This window comes from Podarcis liolepis, assembly GCF_965112155.1.
Source record: "Podarcis liolepis genome assembly, chromosome: Z".
In the NCBI taxonomy this organism is placed as follows: domain Eukaryota; kingdom Metazoa; phylum Chordata; class Lepidosauria; order Squamata; family Lacertidae; genus Podarcis; species Podarcis liolepis.
In genome coordinates, this window is record NC_139570.1 from 555,838 (window position 1) to 577,124 (window position 21,287).

At 45.1% G+C, this 21,287-nt stretch overlaps 2 protein-coding genes and 1 long non-coding RNA gene across 14 annotated transcripts in view; 2 read left to right on the forward strand and 1 right to left on the reverse strand.

The window, feature by feature from the left end:
- Positions 1 to 1,192: 1,192 nt before the first annotated feature.
- Positions 1,193 to 12,384, forward strand: MOSPD1 (motile sperm domain containing 1). The gene is made up of 6 exons (XM_083486625.1): positions 1,193 to 1,383; positions 3,863 to 4,133; positions 4,475 to 4,550; positions 6,690 to 6,907; positions 10,900 to 11,061; positions 11,891 to 12,384. Exons 2-6 carry the CDS (start codon positions 3,980 to 3,982, stop codon positions 11,920 to 11,922), a joined length of 642 nt encoding a protein of 213 aa, XP_083342751.1. The 5' UTR covers positions 1,193 to 1,383; positions 3,863 to 3,979; the 3' UTR covers positions 11,923 to 12,384.
- On the forward strand, positions 1,391 to 15,031 carry LOC310698930. The gene is made up of 2 exons (XR_014521833.1): positions 1,391 to 2,037; positions 13,827 to 15,031. It is a non-coding gene; the product is annotated as an uncharacterized lncRNA (long non-coding RNA).
- The window catches only part of PABIR2 (PABIR family member 2), a 39,355-nt gene continuing 26,511 nt past the window's right edge, over positions 8,444 to 21,287 (reverse strand). For 2 of the 12 annotated variants that reach the window (XR_014521747.1, XR_014521748.1), the window contains exons 8-11: positions 19,184 to 19,248; positions 18,224 to 18,320; positions 15,636 to 16,212; positions 11,223 to 11,606 (exon numbers count right to left, since the gene is read on the reverse strand). Coding sequence is in view for 6 of the 12 variants with exons in the window: in XM_083486565.1 (XP_083342691.1) it covers positions 16,053 to 16,212; positions 18,224 to 18,320; positions 19,184 to 19,248 (322 nt within the window). In the remaining 6 variants the exon portion in view is untranslated. Of the gene's footprint in view, positions 8,751 to 11,222; positions 11,607 to 15,052; positions 16,213 to 17,207; positions 17,517 to 18,223; positions 18,321 to 19,183; positions 19,249 to 21,287 lie in introns of those variants that run through there. The other 10 variants (XR_014521745.1, XR_014521743.1, XR_014521744.1 and 7 more) reach the window with 10 other exon arrangements.

The following is a 21,287-nucleotide window of genomic DNA, read 5'->3' on the forward strand; positions in this document are numbered from 1 at the left end:
GCGCTCTATGTGGGGCTGCCTTTGAAGGGGACTTGGAAACTACAACTAATCCAGAATGCGGCAGCTAGACTGGTGACTGGGAGTGGCTGCCAAGACCACATAACACCAGTCTTGAAAGACCTACATTGGCTCCCAGTACGTTTCCAAGCACAATTCAAAGTGTTGGTGCCTAGCCTGAAAGCCCTAAACGGCCCCATCCTGTACACCTGAAGGAGCATCTCCAACCCCATCGTTCAGCTCAGACACTGAGGTCCACCTCCTAGGGCCTTCTGGCGGTTCCCTCTGTGAGAAGTGAGGTTACAGGGAACCAGGCACAGGGCCTTCTCGGTGGTGGAGCTCCCACTGTAGAACACCCTCCCATCAGATGTCAAAGAAAGAACCAACTCTCTGGCTTTTAGAAGACATCTGAAGGCAGCCCTGGTTAGAGAAGCTTTTAATGTTTGACACACTATTGTATTTTAATATTTTGCTGGAAGCCGCCCATGGTGGCTGGGGAAAGCTAGCCAGATGGGTGGGGTAGAAGAAACAACAACAACAACAACATTTCACTAAAATATAACCTAAATTTGTCATTTAAGAGCTTAATCATTTTGGTAGCACAGCTTGTTCCCTAAGTTTTATGGCAGTCGCACAGAATTTGTCCACCCTGAGCGTGATCTCTGGATCCTTGTTCTCTACCAGGAGTTTTAGACATTGAAGTTCGGACCCATTTGGAGATTTTTGTATAGCAGGGGTGATAAATGCCGAGCGTAACAAGACATGAGAGACAGTTTCTACCTCCATCAAGCCGCAGGGGCAGACTCCTTCTGTGTATTATGGATTACCAGCGAATCTGCCCTGCAATACGGCAGATGGCAGCATGTTGAACCTGGCGAGGCCCTCCAGCTGTTTTCGGACTACAACTCCCATCATCCCTAGCTCACAGCGGTCGGGGTGATGGGCATTGCAGTTTACAAACGGCAACACCAGCAATTCGTTCCGATAACGGATTAGGGTGGAATGGTGGCAGCCCTGAGGGAAGCGGGTCCTCCAGCTGTTCGGGGACTACAATGCCCATCGTCCCTGATCACTGGTTCCGTGAGCAGCAAGCGACGAGGGGCGGGTCCGAGGAGCCCGCCTCTCTGCGCACGCGTAGGAGAAGCTCCCACCACCACCCCTGCCTCCCACGGACGTCGAGAAAAAGCGCCGCCTCTCGCGCCTCTGTCGCCCTTTTCCCGCTTTCCACTTCACGTTCCCGGCAGCCCTAGCGCCTGGTGACGCGGAGGGGCGGGGAAATGGGCGGGCCCGTCCGCTGAGGCGAGGGAGAGAGGCGAAGAGGCGGCGCTTCCTCGGCGGCGGCGGCTGGTGACCGAAAGAACCCGGAGGCGGAGGCGGGTCCGAGGGGTGAGTGAGGGCAGGGAGCGAGGGTCCGTCGTCGCCCAGGAGGGTCCTCGGGGATCTCATTCCCGGCGAGGGGCCTGTTTGGGGACTACAACTCCCATCATCTCTCACCGCTGGCTACTGGTAGCTGGGGATGATGGGAGTTGTAGTCCCCAAACAGCTGCGAGGCGACCCGAGCCCGAAACAAAAGCGGGCCTCTTCGGGCTTGAGGGGAAGGGGCTGCGCTGCGCTCCTCTGCGGCTCCGGTGGGGCGGCGGCTCGCCTCAGCCTGAGCGCTCGCGCGCCCCCGCCCCTCGGCGGGGAGGGGGCGATCGGGGGTCTCTGGCCTGGGGGAAATGGCTCTCGAAAAAGTAGATGACCATCGCTGAGGGCGAGGAGGGCCTGGCTGTTTTGAGGGGGGGTCGTCGTCGTGCCTTTGGCAGAGTTGCGTCAGAGATGACCGCCGTAGCTGTTTGGAGACTACAGTGCCCATCATCCCTGGCCACTGGTTCTAGGGATGATGGGATTTGGAATCCAAAAAACAGCTGGAGGGCCAAGAAAGGGGTGAAGTCTGTTGCAAGAGAGAACAGCAGCGGTGTCCTTGTTCTACTGTCCTGGACAACAATTTCCATCATCCCTGACCACTGGTCCTGTTGGCTAGTGATGATGGGAGTTGCAGTCCCCAAAAGAGTTGTAGGGCCAAATTTAAGGCATGGCCCAACTCGGCCCTCCAGCTGTTTGCGGACTGCAACTCCCATTATCCTTGCCTACTGGCTAAGTTTGGCCATGCCTGCTGGCAGTGCAAGGGGTCTGGTAGCTCTGTTAAAAAGAATACCAGGGTTGGCCGCTTAGGGGGCTTCAGCAGCAGCAGGGGCCGTATCCTCAGAGAGAGCATGTATGGATCCGAAGGTTGGACTCTGCTTGTGTCCCCCCCCCCCCCGCTCATTTTTTGTCTGCTGTTCCGGCCAATCGGGACAAGATACCCCTGCCGCTGTAAACACTAATGTGACTTGGCAGCGTTTTGTCAAGGGTGCAAGCTAGATTGGAGAGGGCCAGAATCATGTCTCCTCCTCTATTCTCCTCTATCCTCCTCCAATATTCTGTTCGGTTTGTCTCCCATTCATTTCTTTGGATTTCTCTTCGCTGCTTGGTGTGCCTGAAACACATCTGGAGGAACGTGCTTCGTTAAGCTCCTTGGCCAGGCTTCCTCAACCTTGGCCCTCCAGACGTTTTGAGACTACAATTCCCATCCCACTAATTCTTGTTTTGATTGCATTCTAATTGACGCTGTCATCTGGGCTAGTTCAAGTTTTGCCAGTTTTGAATTGTATGAGTCTCTCGGGAGTTGGCCACCCCTGCTTTTTCCGATAACAAAGACGTGATTCGGAAATGTGGCAGGCTTGCAATTTTCAGGATTAATTGGCATGGGTGTTGTGAATAGCTGCTGTGGAATCTCATAGATGCATAAAAGCTTTTGGCCTACAATTCCCATGACCCCTAGCTAACAGGACCAGTGGTCAGGGATGGTGGAAATTGTAGTCCCAAAACAGCTGAAGGGCGCAGTTTGGCCACCACTGCTCTAGCTCAGGCATGGCCCAAGTTGGCCCTCCAGCTGTTTGGGCTGGGCGTCCATCAATATGTGGATGATACCCAGCTCTACCTCTCTTTTAAATCAGAACTAGTGAAGGTCCTGTGTGAGTGCCTGGAGGCGGTTGGAGGATGTATGGCAGCTAACAGATTTTGGTTGAATCCTGAAAAGACAGAGGTACTGTTCTTGGGGGACAGGGGTCGAGTCGGTGTGGGGGACTCCCTAGTCTTGAATGGGGCAACTGTGCCCCTGAAGGACCAGCTGCGTAGCCTGGGGGTCATTTTGGACCCATGGAGGTGCAGGTCCGTTCTGTGTCCAGGGCTGCTTCATCTGGTATGCGGGATGAGACCCTCTCTGCCCAGAGCGGAACATGCTCTGGTTATCTCCCGCTTGGACTATTGCCATGCGCTCTATGTGGGGCTGCCTTTGAAGATGACCCGGAAACTACAACTAATCCAGAATGCGGCAGCCAGACTGGAGACTGGGACTGCAGAGACTGCATAACCCTGAAAGACCTGCATAGGCTCCCAGAACGTTTCCGGGCACAATTCAAAGTGACTGTGTGGACCTTGAAAGCCCGAGGGCCTTAAATCCGACACTGGCATAGATAGATAGGTAGATAGATAGATGATTGACTGTTAGATATAAGATGGATAAATAGATGATAGATAGATGATAGGTAGATAGGTAGATAGATGAGACCCTACCTGCCAGAGTGGTGGTTCCCTTGCTGCGAGAAGTGAGGTTACAGGGAACCAGGCAGAGGGCCTTTTCGGTGGTGGCGCCCGCCCTGTGGAACGCCCTCCCATCAGATGTCAAAGAAATAAACAACTATCTGACTTTGAAAAGGCATCTGAAGGCAGCCCTGTTTCAGGAAGTTTCTTAATGTTTGATGCTGTCTTGTGTTTTTATAAGTTTGCCTATAGGTTTGCCATAATGCTTTCGGATTCCTAAATTGCTGTGACGAGACGTGTGGGGAGACAAAGCCGTCGGGCGAGCAGAAGGCGCAGTGGCGAGGACGACTCGGGGCCAATGCAGCAGCAAAAAAGGCAGCCAGAGTTAGTGGAAGGAAACCTTCCTGTCTTCCTATTCCCCACGGAGCTTATATTTTATGCGGACGACCAGTCAACCCATAAACAGGTGTTGACTCTCTATAACCCCTATGAATTTGCCTTAAAATTCAAAGGTGCGTCTCAGGTACAATTCTATTTAAGGGTTTGCTTGGGGAGGAGGGACTTCCTTTTATTTGCTTTCTGACCTGCCTTTTGCCTGAAGGTCCGTGGGTGGGTTACAAGAACTTGGGAGTCCGGATAAGGCATGGCCCAACTTGGCCTTCCAGCTGTTTTGGGACAACAACTCCCATAACCCCTAGCTAACAGAACCAGCGGTCAGGGATGGTGGGAATTATAATCCCAAAACAGTTGGAGGGCTGGAGTTCGGTTGTTCCCGATGTTGAGCTTCGCTTCTGTGCCAGTTTTCCTTGCGATTGGCTGACATCGGATGACGGCCCCTTTTCTTTTCTTTCAGTTCTTTGCACAACCCCAAATAAATATGTTGTGGTCGATGCAGCGGGCGCGGTGAAGCCTCAGTGCTGTGTTGACATGTGAGTAAAAAGCTGGTTTTTGGTTTGTTGCTTTGTAATGAATAGCAACCACTAAGCTGCCTTCCAGAGACCATTCGTTAATTTATTAGATGTAAAGTCCACCCTCATCAAGACATCTCACGGTGGGGAAATAAAAAAATTGTCCAGTGGCACCTTAGAGACCAACTCAGTTTGTTCTGGGTCTAAGCTTTATGTGGGCATGTGCCCTTCTTCAGATACACAGAAACCGAAGTCTAGTATGAAAGAGGCCTCCCAGCGTTCTCACAGGCCCATATAAGAGCAGCACAAACAGTTGGGCCTGACGAGCGTTTACTGTTCCCAACCCTAATCCTGCGGAAAGGCATCTAATTGGATTTGAATTTGATTCTGACTTGTTTTCAGGAGGTAATTTCGTTATTGCTTGATTTTATACCAGTGTTACCTATTTGGTGTTAGCCTCCCTGAGCCCAGGTTCGGACGGGGAGGGCAGGATACAAATAAAAGTTGTTGTTGTTGTTGTTATTATTATTATTATTATTATTATTATTATTATTATTATTATTATTATTATCATCATTCACCAGACCCTGATAGATAGTGGGAGGGTGGGGCAGGGTTTTTCCCCAAAGGGTAGTAGAACTCAATGGGTATGGTCAACCTGTGGGCAACTGTGAACGACTGCAATTAGTCCGACAGGACCTGACCCTGTGCTCCGGGGACCAGTGTGGCTGGCATAGCACTGGGTGGACGTGGTCAGCAGGGGACTGATCCACTGTCCCTCGGACCTTGTGGGGGGCCGGACTAGATGGGGGGGGGATGAATGAATTCCTATTCCCCACAAACAACCTAGAGATGCATTCCACTCATGTAAAAACACGCTGATTCCTGGACAGTCCGTGGGCCAGATTGAGAAGGCGATTGGGCCGGATCCAGCCCCTGGGTCTTAGTTTGCCTACCCATGGTATAAAGGAATACAATCTTGATCTAGGAAAGAAAGTTTTTATAAAACATCACAGAAATAAAATGATACAACACGCTTATGAGAAAGGGAAAAAACACGGAGAGGATGGGTAGTCATAGGTTTGTGAAACTGTATGCATCTTTTGTGATCACAGATAGCTTTACAGTGGTACCTTAGTTTACGACAGGCATAGGCAACCTTGGCACTCCAGCTGCTTTGGGACTACAATTCTCATCATCCCTGACCACTCATCCTGTGAGTTAGGCATCATGGGAGTTGTAGTCCCAAAACAGCTGGAGGGCCTAGGTTGCCTATGCCTGGTTTATGACCATCATCCGTTCCAGAGGTCCCTTCGTAAACTGAAACAGGTCGTAACCCAAGGCACGCTTTTGCCAATGGGGCCTCCAAAAACGGGACATTGTCCCAAAAAATGTGTTCGCCAACCAAAAAAATTGTTTGTAATAAAAAACCACGGGTTGTAACCCGGAAAAGGTTCGCAAACCGGGACGTGCACGTCTGGGTTTGAATCGATTGGCATTCAAAACTCTCATAAGCTAGGTTGTTCACAAACCAAGGTACTAATAGAAATTATTATGACGACTTGTTGTGCATATATAAATAATGAGCTGTTTATAAATATTAGAAGTAAGTCTATTTAGTATGGAGATGACAGGCTTCCTCAACCTTGGCCCTTCATATGTTTTTTGGCCTACAACTCCCATGATCCCTAGCTAGCAGGACCCCAGTGGTCAGGGATGATGGGAATTGTAGTCTCAAAACATCTGGAGGGCCGAGATTGAGGAAGCCTGAGATAAGGTAAATAGGGTGATTTAGAAATGCGGAGATAAAAGTGATTGCATATGGTAGTCAGGGAGGAAAACGGGAGAAAGTCAAAGCTCAATTTGAGCAAAGATATATGTGATGAAGAAATTTTATTTGGTTGTTTGTTATAAAGCAGGCATCCCCAACCTTTGGCCCTCCAGATGTTTTGGACTGCAATTCCCATCATCCCTGGCCACTGGTCCTGTTAGCTAGGGATCATGTGAGCTGTAGGCCAAAACATCTGGGGAGCCACAGGTTGGGGATGCCTGTTATAAAATAAAAAAGAAAATTTAATAAACATTATATTAAAACAAAAAAATGAGCAATAACGCGTTAAAAAAGGAAATGTGGCCATTCATGTCCTCCTCCCATTACAGCGTGATCCGTCACAGAGATGTCCGACCTTGCCACTATGGCGTGATCGACAAGTTTCGGCTCCAGGTCTCCGAGCAGAGCCAGAGGAAAGCACTGGGGAGGAAAGAGGTCATCGCCACTCTGCTTCCAGCAGCGAAAGACCCGAAGGAAGAGGAGGAGAAGAGGATCACGGCGCATCTGGCAGAGAGCGTCTTTTTCGAGCAGGCTTTGTGCCAGCCAGGTAGTTGGATGGTTGGAACACCATTGCTTTTTGGAGCTATAGACCTGCCTCTTTCTCTATTTATTATTATTACTATTATTACTACTACTACAGTGGTACCTTGGGTTACATACGCTTTGGGTTACAGACTCCGCCAACCCAGAAATAGTACCTTGGATTGAGAACTTTGCTTCAGGATGAGAAGAGAAACCGTGCAGCGGCAGCAGGAGGCTCCATTAGCTAAAGTGGCACCTCAGGTTAAGAACAGTTTCAGGTTAAGAATGGACCTCCAGAACAAATTAAGTTCTTAACCAGAGGTACCACTGTATTAAGTGGTAATTACCAGGGGTCAGCAAACTTTCAGCAGGGGGCCAGAGATGCATTTTAAATAAAAGGGCACATTCTACTCATGTAAAAACACTCTGGTTCCCGGACCGCCAGAAGGCAATTGGGCCAGATCCGGCCCCTGGGCTGTAGTTTGCCTACCCATGGCAGGGGCTGGCAAGTTTTTTTCATGGCGGGCTGGTCCACTGTCCCTCAGACCTTGTGGGGGGCTGGACTAGATTTTTTGGGGGGAAGGGGGGGATGAACGAATTCCTATGCCCCACAAATAACCCAGAGATGCATTTTAAATAAAAGGGCACATTCTACTCATGTCAAAACATGCCGATTCCTAGTCCCAGTCCACCGGATTGAGAAGGCCATTGGGCTGCATCTGGGCCCCGGGCCTTAGGTTGCCTACCCTTGTTATATGCATTTGTGAATGTTTACTCAAACCCTGCCAATGAGTCCAACTCTCCTTGTTGTCTCTTCATATATATCATAAATGGTTCCCATTCTCTTTTAAAGTCTTTGTTGTCCCTCTCATGTAATTTATCTGTTCATTTTGCTAATTCTGCGTATTCCATGACTTTCTCTTGCCGTTGTTCTTTCTTGGCTTTCTTCCTTCTTCCGAGCTGGGGCTAATAGAATCTTTGCTGCTGTTGTTTCACGCATAAATAATTTCCAGTTGTCCTTTCTTATTTCTTATTTATTTAAGCATATTTACAAGCAGACAATATGGAGGCATTTCCCCATATCTGCCGTATTAAGCAGCTGGTCCCTTACCTCCCTTGTCCTGACCTGGCCACAGTGACCCATGCAACAGTAACCTCCAGGCTTGATTATTTTAACTCGCTCTACGCAGGGTCGCCCTCAAAGCTCACCCAGAAACCCCAGCGGGCAGAGAACGCCTCGGCGAGGTTCCTTGCAGTGTCCCCGCTGCGGGACCAAGTCCACCCACCGCTGTGCCAGCTGCACTGGCTCCCAGTGGAGCACAGGGTCAGGTTTCAGGGGCTGGTTTTCACCTTTAAAGTAGGCTTCCTCCACCTCAGCCCTCCAGATGTTTTTGGCCTACAACTCTCATCACCCCTAGCTAGCAGGACCAGTGGTCAGGGATGATGGGATTGATAGTCTCAAAACATTTGGAAGGGCCAAGGCTGAGGAAGCCTGCACTTAACCCCCAAAACCAAAAAGAGTAAAGGGAAAGGGTCAGAAAGAAAGAAAGGATCACACCCATTTGACTTTTTAATGTTTTGTTTGAGAATATTTACAAACAAACAAACAAACAGGTACACACACTTCACCCCCCAAAACCAAAGACAGTAAAAAGGTGAGAAAGAAAGAAAAGATGGAGGAGCACACCCATTTGACTCCCCTCCACCAGCACTTGTCACCTTGAGAGTCCTTTTAAGTTCTCATTCCCATTACGTATTATTTATCACTGCAATTACTTCTTGGATAGTATGATTACGGTGTAACATCAAGTCACCTTACAAGCTTAACCCTGTCAATATGAAGAGGATGCCAGCAAGGTTGAACCTTTCTGTAATGAAAAAAAGGATTTTATGATTCGGAAAAAAAGGAAACCTTCCACTGCTTGTCAATATGAAGAGGATGAACTTTTCTGTAGTGTGTGTGTGTGTGTGTGTGTGTGTGTGTGTTTTAAATCAAGTCTTACCTCCTGGCTTCTCCCTGCCCTGCCTAGGTGAGGAAGGGAGCTGGCTGAGCACCATTTTCAGCAATCCCTCTCTGGAGCCAGCCCTTTTGCACCGCTCATCTTTCCCCTGCTGCCCTGCTATCCATGAGAAGCAGCAGCAGCCCCTGGGAGGGTAAGCGTGGGGGATGGGGAGGAGGACTACTTGCCCACCTCGCCTCTTCTTCCAGCCCCCACCCTCCCTGGTGCTGGTTCTCCGGCCCGCCCCAAAGTCTGAGGAACAGTGGACAAGCCTGCAGCAAAAAAAATTTGCTGGCCCCTGCACCTAATGGGAAGCTCAAAAGCTGAACCTGAGTATCCCTCTCCCCGCTGGTGGTTTTTGGCAATTGGTATTCAGAGGAACACTGTTTTCCCCCATTGGAGGTCGAACCTAGCCCATGGGTAGGCAAACTAAGGTCCGGGAGCCGGATCCAGCCCAATCGCTTTCTCAATCCAGTCGGCGGACCATCCGGGAATCGTGTTTTGACATGAGTAGAATGTGTCCTTTTATTGAAAATGCATCTCTGGGTGATTTGTGGGGCATAGGAATTCGTTCATCCCCCCCCCCAACTAGTCCAGCCCCCCACAAGGTCTGAGGGCCAGTGCTGAAAAAGGTTGCCGATCTCTGAAGTCCTAGCCATTCTGGCTGGGTGGATTTGACGGGAAGCCCAATGTCAATAAAAGCAAGAATTTTTGGTGAAATGAAATGTTTAGGAATGAAGTGGATCTCATTTGTACTTTTTGTTAGGGTGGCCAAGACTGTGATCTACTCACAAAGTTAAAAACTAGCAGTGATCTACCCCAGTTCAGGTCTGTTTAGCTTTGTTTAGCTTTTTTTAGGGAAGCCAAAGTTCTTAAGCTTCTTTGGGGGGAGCCAGTGATGATGATGATGATTAATTTATACCCCACCCATCTGGCTAAGTTTCCCCAGTCTATCAAGTGTTAAAAACAATACAGCATTAAATATTAAAAACTTCCCTAAACAGGGCTGCCTTCAGATGCTTTCAGATTTACCTGTTGAACATGCCTATGTTATACCATTCAAAAAACTGTGGGCAAAAAATATAAATTTTACAGCATGTTATTTAATAAGAGAAAATTACCTGAAAATACTCCATAGGTGGTATTTAAGCACTGGAGAGATTGGCTAAAATGAACAGATCGCTTAGTGTTGGGAGATGCACAAAGCAGATTGGAACCTTCTACCATATGTAGAAGGTTCCAATCTATGTTCAGAGATCAGAAAGTTCTGGGACATGATCCATGAATGAATAAAAAAGTTACTAAGAACTTCACAAAGTAAAAGACCAGAAACATATCTTTTGGGAATATTGAACAGTGATATTCTAAAAGAAAAAACTCAATTTTTTCTGTATGCAACATCAGCGGCAAGAATTCTAGTGGCTAAGTACTGGAAGGGTAACCAGGTACTGACCAAAGAGGAGTGGCTATATAAATTATGTGAATATTTGGAACTGGCCAAATGGGCGGATATAATAAGACTAAAGCCAATGAATACAGTCCAGGAGGAATGGAATTGCTTGAATGACTACTTAGAAAGACAAGGTTCAAATGTAAAAAATTGGCTGTGTCTAGAATGACCTGGTGAATGGAAAAGGGGAAATATACATATATACACATTTATATATGCAGATGAAAATAATACTGAAATACAGATAAAATATGAAAGGTGAAAGGAAGTGCTGTGAGAGTGATGGAAGTCTATTATTATTTTGTAAAACAGTGTTTATTGTAATGAAATATGATACTTTATTCTTCTTTTCTTTGCATTTTTTCTTTTTATTTTTCTTTCTGTTTTATTGGATATTATTCTTTATGTATGGTTTTTGTTTTGATGTATTTACTTTGCAACATATTAAAGATTTTTTAAAAATGTTTTGTTATTTACTAAATTCAATAAGGGGGGGGGGGGAGAAAGGAAAGGAAAGGAAAGAAATTGCCCCTTTCCATAGTGTCAAATGCCTTTTTCTTTTTCCAGAAAACAGAATTGCCTCATCGGGGCCGAGTTTGCTCACTGTGTTCCTCGGAATCGTGTGCATTGTGGCTCTCATGCTTCCCACACTGGGAGAAGGGGGTTCCCTTGTGCCTCTCTACCTCCACTTAAGTGTGAATCAAAAGTTAGTAGCGGCTTACGTATTAGGTACGCATCTTTTTGTTGTCATTTCGAAATAGGATTTGGGGCCGAGTGTAAAAATGAAAATGTGTAAAGAAACGTAAAAAACAACCCTATAATTGAGTCACTGCGTGAGGGCCATGTCAGCAAATTGCAACCAGGGTGGATCAATGTTTTTTAAAAGCAAGTTTTTAAAAATAGGATTTTTTTATTTAAATCGGATTTTGGAAATAAAATGCTTTTGGAGGAAGAATCTTTCTATAGTTTTCTGTTTAGGTTACATTATAGTCCAAAGCAGGCTTCCTCAACCTCAGCCCTCCAAATGTTTTGAGACTACAATTTTTTTCTCTCTTTCCAATCAAGTACAGCAGAAAAGCTGTCCAAATGGAAACAGTCAACTTATTAAACCTCACCATCATTTCATCCTTATCTGTCAATGTATTTCTTATAGTAGAACCAAATCAGTCATTTTTGATAGAACTGTAAAAACTACTCTGAAAATTTACGATTCCAAAAAGGAAACCTTCCTCTGCTTGTCAATATTAGGAGGATGCCAGCAAGGCCGAACCTTTCTGTAAGGGAAAAAAAAAGATTTAAATCAAGTCTTACTGACTAGTGATTTAACTGATTGCAACTGAAAGTAAATTTGAGCTCTCTGACATTTCGGCATTTGTAGAGAGATGAGTTGTGTATGTAAGATGAGTTGTGTATGTAAACCACGTTTCACAAATATTCACAAACGTGCTCCCAGTGAACAAGCTTTCATGCGCGTGCGCCCCACCTAACAAAACTCTTCGTGTGGGTTATTTCTCAAGTTAAGCCGAAATAACTGGCTTTTTTCTTCTGATTCTTGCAGGTCTCATCACTATGGTCATCCTGAAAACATGAGCGATAATACAATTGGATGTCCATCTTTTTTCTCCTATTTTTTTACTGCCTTTTAAATCCGCATCCTGAACGTGGGCCTCTGACCTCCATTTGGGTGCAAAAATCATCTGGCGATTTGCATCGCTCTCTCTCTCTCTCTCTCTTTTTTTAAAAGCAAAGTTTTAACTCCATTTCCACCAGAAAGACTCATGCGCTCGGAGGTGCTTTTTGACTGATGAAATGGTTGAAGGAAGAGGAATCGAAAGAAGCTTTTCTACCTACGTCTACCATGCAAAAATCTCATTTGTGCTTACTTTTTAAATTGCATGTTTTTAAATTCATGTCAACTTCTGTGTCTGACCGCCATAGGAGCCGGCAGTTCTATCTGCAGTGTTCATTTGCCTGTAAGTATTGCAAATTTAAATACAGATAAAAATGCCTGGATGGCGGAATTGAAAGCCGCTTGCCCGATGGTGGAAGCTGCCGTATTTTTCCGTTTATTTTTGGAGACTCCAGTTTAGGAAAACGGGGGGGGGGGGGGTTTTGCCCAGAGCATGGGTAGGCAAACTAAGGCTCTGCCCAGTCGCCTCAGGATCCAGCCTATGGACAGTCCGGGAATCAGCGTGTTTTGACCTGAGTAGAATGTGTCCTTTTGTTGAAAATGCACCTCTGGGTGATTTGTGGGGCATAGGAATTCATTCATTCCCCCCCCCAATAGTCCAGCCCCCCACAAGGTCTGAGGGACAGTGGACCAGCTCACGGCTGGAAAAAGTTGCTGACCCCTGACACCCTTTTTACAAAAGGAGAAAAGAGGACAAGCTTTTGCAACCATACAACTACACCAGATGAATTGTTGACTGCCAAATTGGCGACACAGATTTTTTTATTTTTTAAAACTAATATAGTGGCCGGTTCCTGAGGTTTTTGCAACAGGAGGTGCCTGTTCTGCGCATGCGTGCGGTGCAGTAGAGTGCTTCTGTGCATGCGGCAAAACCCGGTGAAATACTTCCAGGTTTGTTGCTTACGTATCCCGAAGTTTACGCAACCAGAGGGTTAGGTAAGCTGAGGTACTGCTGTATCTGCACTTCAGGGCAGGTCATGCATAGCAGGCGCAGGCATGGCCCTCCAGCTCTTTTGGGACTACGACGCCCATCATTCCTAGTTAACAGGACCAGTGATCAGGGTTGATGAGAACTGTAACAGCTGGAGGGCCAAGTTGGGCCATGCCTGTAGTAGGGGATAGCTCCTTCCGTTTCCCATGACAACTACATCTTGTAACTTGGTCTACCAATTGAGAAGAGGGTTTGCCAATGGAAACCTATTCATTGATTCTATCACTACTGTATTCTCAAGCATGGGTGCTAGTGGGGAGAGTTACAAAGTGTGGGGAAACACGCTAAAAACATCCTTAAAAAAAGCTCAGCAACTCTGGGGTAAAATTGTAAAAAGAAGCTCTAAAAATTAATAATCTTTTTTTAAAAAAATAATAATTGATTTTTATCCACTCTGATCCATGGACATTATTGTGAAGCCTTTGGCAATGCTGGACACAGCTGCCCTTAAGACTAGAATGACACTTAAATTGGAAACCATCTTTAGAAAAATTTTCTCTCCGGAAGCATTTTATTTTAAAAATCTGATTTAAATCCAAAAAAATCTGATTTTGGGGTTGTTGTTTTTTAAAAAATCACTGATTTTTATCCACCCTGTCATGTGGTCATGCAGTGCTTTCAAATGCTCTGAGCTTACCTGGGATTGCCCACATAAGTCTCAAGTATTCCCATTTTGAAGAACAAGGAACCGAGGCTAAGCAAGAATGATCTATCCCAGGCATAGGCAAACTCCAGCCCTCCAGATGTTTGGGACTACAATTCCCCTCATCCCTGACCACTGGTCTTGTTAGCTGGGGATGATGGGAGTTGTAGTTCCCAAAGAGCTGGAGGGCTGGAGTTTGCCTATGCCTGATCTATCCAAAGGTATCGAGCCTTTCCTGAATTGAGGTTTGAAAACTTCACTGCTACGGTTCTGAAGTTCCAGTACCAGGTCAAACAGCAGCCAGTAAGTGCACGGATTGACAACTTATATTTTAAAATTATTATTAATCATAATAAAATAAAATAATTATAAAATTGTTATATAATATAAATTTTCTAAGCTGTAGATAACATCCTGTGTAATAGGTCTTGTATTGCTGAGACTATAGGAAACCCTCTTGATATGAGTCAGCCCTTCGTTTAGCTTAGTGTTGTCAACACTGACTGGCAGCTGTTCTCATGGGCTTCACGTGTGTCTTTCCCCCTGGAGATGTCAGGGAAAACTTAATAATTCTAAAATAAAATTATTATAAATTATATTAATAACATTAATATTAAATTAATACCATATTACTAATTTTATAATTATTATAAAATAAAATTATTATTTTTAAAAAATGATGATGATGATAATAAAAGATCGAATTTGTTGGATTTAAATCAGATTTCTTTATTATTTAGCAGCAGCTGGGAGGCCAGCCAAAACAGCACAGTTTATCTACACAAATACAATTCACACGTGGATAAAATTGAAATATATATAAAAAATCGGTCCAGTAGCCCCTTAAAGACCAACTAAGTTTGTTCTGGGTCGAAGTTTTTGTGTGAATGTGGATAAAATAGTCATTTAAAAAAATAAAGATACCCCTGGGTGACATTTTACAATATGCACATTTATTGGAGGCGAGGAAACTCTCTCTCTCCCAGGCAAAAACCGGAATACAGGTAATAAGAGGCCCAACTCCGATTCCAAACCAACGCTTTCCAAAGGAAAATTCCAGGAAGGGGAAAGCCAAATGTCCCTTTTCGCCCTTTTTCCGAGCCAGACAAGCACAATCACGCTTCAAATTCCGCACTATTTCTTGGAAGGAAGGAAGGAAATTAAAGTTTTCCAAATCCGGAAGACAAGAAACATTTGGAACCGGAATCGCACAAATCCAGCAGACAAAGTTGCCTATCAATACAGACCAGCCAGTGCTCGCAGGACATGGGGAAAGGGCTTCAATCATAAAAAAATACTCTAATAAATCACCAGACTTTTGTTATTATTTTACAGAATTATAAATAATAAATAGCATGACACAGTAGATTACAAATGGGTTGCATCTTCCCCCCCCCCTTTTTTTGGAAATTAAGCCCAATTGGATCTTGTGAGGAATAAATCAGACTTCCTCAACCTCGGCCCTCCAGATGTTTTTGGCCTACAACTCCCATGATCCCTAGCTAGCAGGACCAGTGGTCAGGGAAGATGGGATTTGTAGTCTCAAAACATCTAGAGGGCTGAGGTTGAGGAAGCCTGGAATAGATCATTTCTTGCACCCCAAACCGAATGACATTTCCCATACTTAAGTGTACTTCTCAGTTTCCACCAGCATTCATCTCTAGAAACAGGCAAACTCTGGCCCTCCAGATGTTTTGGCCTACAACACCCATCATCCATAGCTAACGGGACCAGTGGTCAGGGTGATGGGAATTGTGGTCCCAAAATAGCAGATGGGGCAAAGTTGGGCCACCACTGCTCTAGATCAGGCGTGGCCCAACTTGGCCCTCCAGCTGTTTGGGGAATACAATACCCATCCTCCCTAGGTAACGGGACCAGTGGTCAGCGATGATGGGAATTGTAGTCCCCAAACAGCTGGAAGGCCGAGTTTGACTAGGCCTGACCTAGAATAAACTCATTTATTTCAGCTCCATTCTTACCTTTGGAACAAGGGATTGTGACGGTGACCGGATTCCCACCGACATTTTTAATGCGAATATAAATTGGATGCTTTTCCGGGAATTCGGAGGAAATGTGGGTGTCATTTCTTTGAAAGGAAAGTCCCGATCCAAGGATATGTTCGCAAAATAATTTGTAGTTAAAAGGAAAACCGAGCAGACGTTGGCAAAAGAATTAAAAGGGAAACCGGCAAGCCAGGCAGCACCAGGGCCTGACGCGTCCATTAAAAGGAGGATTAAAATCGCCTGGAGACGTTGCCGAGGAGGGTTGACGTGGGTGTTTCGCACTCGGCACTCCTAATCCGGATGCCCTTGGGGATTTTATGCCGCCGGTTTCTCCGTAGGCGGGTATAGCAAAAGGATGGCACAGGCGGACATCCAGGCAGACGGCAGGGTGAGTCACTTGGGGGAAAGGTCTTCCATCAAGATGAATGGGGAAGCAGGTTCGGATCGCGCAGCAGGCGATTCTGCTGCGGCGCCAGAGGCGGCACTTTTGGCCAGTGAGTCAATGGAGGGGCTGGCGCCGCTGGAGCAACCGTCGAGGGCATCTGAGGGCAGGCTGCGGAAACGGGAAACCGCAAGCTTCAGTCAGGGCACATAAACTAAAAAATGGTCCAGTAGCATCTTAGAGCAGGCATAGGCAAACTCCTATGTTTGGGACTACAATTCCCATCATCCCTCACCAGTGCTCCTGTGAAGTGGGGATGATGTGGGTTGTAGTCCCAAAACAGCTGGAGGGCCAAGTTGGGCCATGCAGTGGTGACCAAACTTGGCCCTCCAGCTGGTTTGGGACAATTCCCATCATCCCTGACCACTGGTCCTGTGAGCTGGGGACTATGGGTGTTGTAGTCCCAAAACAGCTGGAGGGCCAAGTTGCCGTATTTTTCGCTCCATAAGACGCACCTGACCATAAGACACACCTAGTTTTTAGAGGAGGAAAACAAGAAAAAAAATTCTGAACGAAACAGTGGATGTATGAGTTTTGTGGTTCATGCAATGGCCACAGACATGTGATTTGATGGTGAGTTTGGGGTAGCCCATTGCAAAAATCCTGAGAATCCATGTGGATCTGTGCTTTGTAACCACGTTTTTGCACCATTGCGGCCCCACAAAACTGGGTGCGTGTTTTTTTGGTGCACGCTGTAGCCATGGACATGTTACGTGATCTGATGGTAAATTTGAGGTGACCCAATGTAAAAATCCTGAGGATCCCCCCTCCCTGGCAGCCTCCTTTATCACGTCCCTTATCTCTTTCCCTTATCGCTTACCAATCAGCTGCTTCCTTTCAACACCCCCTTCCCTCTTTCAAAAAAAGGAGCATGATCTGCTTTTTGACCCTGGGCAATTCAGCTCCAGGGACCACGTATTCGCTCCATAAGGCGCACAGACATTTCCCCTTACTTTTTAGGAGGAAAAAAGTGTCTTATGGAGCAAAAAATACGGTATATATCTGCACACTTCTTCAGGTCAGTACCCACCCGGGTGGATTGGGTACTATCATTTATTGCTATCAAGTCAGTTGAAATCACAATTCAAATCACTCATCAGTAAGGCTTGATTTAAAATCCTTTTTATTTACAGAAAGGTTCAGTCATGCTGGCATTCTCTTAATATGGACCATTGGAGGAAGGTTTCCTTTTTGGAATCATCAATTTACAGAGAAGCTTTTACAGTTTACGGGCTGGGGAAGTGTTTGTGGCAGGGTGGATTTGATACAAATCAAATAGATATAAATCCCTCATCAGTCAGACTTTATTTCAATCACTCATCAGTAAGGCTTGATTTAAGTCATTTTTTTTTAATAGAACGGTTCAACCTTGCTGCCATCCTCTTAATACTGACAACCAGAGGAAGGTTTCCTTTCTGAAATCATAAATTTTCAGAATAGTTTTTACAGTTATATAAAAAATGAGTGATTTTTTAGCACACATGAAAAACTTTAACCACATCCTTATTTCCTGATGAATAAGGATGGACTAGAACAGGCATAGGCAAACTCAGCCCTCCAGTTGTTTTGGGACTACAACTCCCATCATCCCTAGCTAACAGGACTAGTGGTCAGGGATGATGGGAGTTGTAATCCCAAAAAATCCTGAAGGCCAGAGTTTGCCTATGCGTGGACTAGAAAGCCACTTAAATAAAAAATCTTTAGAAAGATTTTTCCTCCAAAAGCATTTTGTTTTAAAAATCTGATTTAAATCAAAAAAATCTAATTGAAGGGAAAAAAATCTGATTAATTTTTTTCAAGAATACGATTTTTTTTATTTTTTAAAAAAAATCCTTGATTTTTAGCCACCCTGATCCATGGACATATGTCACTTCAACAGAAAACTATCTTTAGAAAGATTCCCGCACCACAAAGCATTTTATTTTAAAATTCCAAATTAAATTTTAAAAATCTGATTTAAATTTTTAAAAAATCAAATTAAAAAAAAACTTTTTAATAAAAAATCATTGGTTTTTATCCACCCTGGGTAGGAACTATTTTGGAATGCTAGAGCATCAAAAGATACAGCAAACCATTTCTGGGCATTGATGAGTAGTATATGTATTATTAAGATTAATTTTACCATGAGCTGAGGTCAGAAAGGTGTGTCGCGTCAGGAGAAAGCATGTTGGTGGTTCCTTGGAAAAGTCTCTTGGGCTGGCTTTCGGTTTCCATTTCACCTATTGAAATCAAGCAGATTTGTTTCAGATGGTTTATTAGCCAAGAGGTGGAAACTGCCAGAGTTACCAACGATTGAGGAGTGGCAGAATGAAGATGGTGGACTAAGGCAGAGGGGGCCAAACTCAACCCTCCAGCTGCTTGGGGACTGCAACTCCCATCATCCCTGACCACAAGTCCTGAGAGCTAGAGGTGATGGGAGTTGTAGTCCAGGCATAGGCAAACTCTGCCCTCCAGATGTTTTGGGACTACAATTCCCATAATCCCTGACCACTGGGCCTGTTAGCTAGGGACAATGGGAGTTGTAGGCTAAAAACATCTGGAGGGCTGAGTTTGGCCATGCCTGGACTATGCAGAATTGGCCAAGCTGACTGGTAGAATCCGGAACCAAGACAACCAAAAATTTCGAAGAGACTGGAGTAAATTTATTTGGTATATGAACAATTATTCTAAAAATGTACTGCAAAAAATCTGGCCAAAGAGATAAGAGTTGGCTACAAGGATATTAAGGTCAGAAAATGCTAATTTAAAGGGTGATACAAAGATCTGAAAAGAAAAAAACCAGCTGAAGGGATGGAGTCACAAGCTTGGCAGAGAAAAGAGCAGGCCTAGGCCAACTTGGCCCTCCAGCTGTCTTGGGACTGACCACTGGTCCTGTGAGCTAGGGATGATGGGAGTTGCAGTCCCAAAACAGCTGGAGGGCCAAGTTAGGCCATGCCTTATCTAGAGCAGGAGAGATGTGCGGCTCGGGCGGGCTGCAGGCCCCACAACAAGGGCCGCCCAGCAATTTGTCACCACCCCGTCAGTGGTGACACCCGGGGCGGCCCGCCTCCACTGCCCCCCCTTCCTCCACCTCTGCACTTACCTTTCCTTTTGATGGGACCAAGAGCGCTGGGCCGGATGCAGTTGATTGGACTCTGGCTCCTCCTGCTAAAATCAAAACCAGATTATGGTCTTTCCAGGAACGGGGAAACTTCCGAGGTGACAAGGTGAATGACTTTAAAGCTACTATATTGTGTTTTCAAGATTATAATCAGGGTGGATAAAAATCAATGATTTTTAATTATTTAAATCAGATTTTAAAAATAAAATGCTTTTGAAGGAAAAATCTTTCTAAAGATAGTTTTCTATTTCGGTTACATTATAGCTCAAAGGCTATTCATCAAGGAAACAAGGATTTTTTTTAAGTGCTAAAACTCAGTCTAAGGCAGGAATGGCCAAATTTGGCCCTCCAGCTCTTTGGAAACTACAACTCCCATCATCCCTAGCTCACAGGAGCAGTGGTCAGGGATGATGGGAGTTGTAGTCCCAAGGCAGCTTGAGGGCCAAGTTGAGCCACCACTGTTCTAGATCAGGCGTGGCCCAACTTTGCCCTCGCTGGTCTAAGGTGTGTTTAAAAAATTTTAATTAACCACATCAGTTAACAAACATGGATACATGTGCTATAATGTTATTCCTTTAGTGAAATAAATGGTTTAAATTGTTATGAAGGAAATGATTATTTTTCTCCTTCCAATAAAGTACTGCAGAAAAGTTGTCCAAATAGAACGAGTTAACTTATTAAACCTCACCGTAATTTCATAATTGTTTCTAATGGTGTAACTAAATCAGTCATTTTTGATATAACTGTAAAAACTCCTCTGAAGATTTATGATTCCAAAAAGGAAACCTTCCTCTGTTTGTCAATATGAAGAGGATGCCAGCAAGGTTAACCCTTTCAGTAAAAAAAGGGATTTTATTATTCCCAAAAGGAAACCTTCCTCTGCTTGTCCATATTTAGAGGTTGCCTGCAAGGTTGAACCTTTCTGTAAAAAAAGAAAGAAAAAAAGGTTTAAATCAAGCCTTCCTGACTAGTGGTTCAAATCAAGGAATTTAAATCGTGAGTTAAATCGGTTTGATTTAAATCAAATCCACCCTGATTATAATGCTGTATAGGAAACCCTCCCCCCCAATCCTTACAAAGAGTAGCCTTTCACAAGATTTCATCCCAAAAAGAAAACACCATAATATCTTTAACCGCCGGAGGAATTTCACTGAAGATGGACTCTGTGCCCAAATGAACCTCTGTTAAATGAGTCTGCTCTTTAATAAGCAAATCTACACGGTGCAATATTTTCTGGGCAACACTAATAACATCAATATAAAGTTGAAAATAAATGCTATCATCTGCAGAAAAGAAAACACAAATAATGACAAGTTATGTAACACCCGAAATGCCAATTTATATCTGCATAGATGAGGAATGCAACACACAACGTGTTTAAATGATAACTGAGAAATTTCCACAAGAAAGAAATTTATTTTAAAAATAGGCTTTAAGTAACCAGCCTGTGACATTATAGTTTCAAATTGCGTTGTGCTGCCAGATTTGATATATAGATATATTGGTCCATCACCAACGTAATGAGTTGACATTTTAAACAGTGCTGAAGCAACCTGCATAAAAGGTAAAGGTACCCCTGCCCGTACGGGCCAATCGTGTCCGACTCTAGGGTTGTGCGCTCATCTCACACTTTAGGCCGGGGGCCAGCGCTGTCCGCAGACACTTCCGGGTCACGTGGCCAGCGTGACAAGCTGCATCTGGTGAGCCAGCCCAGCACACGGAAACGCTGGTAAGCGGTCCCTATTTATCTACTTGCACCCGGGGGTGCTTTCGAACTGCTAGGTTGGCAGGCGCTGGGACCGAGCAACGGGAGTGCACCCCGCCGCGGGGATTCGAACCGCCGACCTGGCGATCGGCAAGTCCTAGGCGCTGAGGTTTTACCCACAGCGCCACCCGCGTCCCCTGCATATTAAATAACAAATAAACAATAAATAAGGAATACGTACCAAGTAATTTTTTAAGGATATCCATACATGTAAATATAATACTTGTAGATCATACCTCACTAACCAGTGTAGGTAGCTGATGCTGATAAAACTGATGTATAGAACTGATAATTATTTATTTGACACACCTGTCAATAACC

Bases quoted from the DNA above. Each gene is read 5' to 3' on its own strand.
- MOSPD1 (XM_083486625.1), top strand. From the start codon at position 3,980: ATGCAGCAGCAAAAAAGGCAGCCAGAGTTAGTGGAAGGAAACCTTCCT. The intron at 4,134-4,474 runs GTGCGTCTCAGG...CTTTTCTTTCAG, and splicing joins ATTTGCCTTAAAATTCAAAG to TTCTTTGCACAACCCCAAAT. The intron at 4,551-6,689 runs GTGAGTAAAAAG...CTCCCATTACAG, and splicing joins CCTCAGTGCTGTGTTGACAT to CGTGATCCGTCACAGAGATG.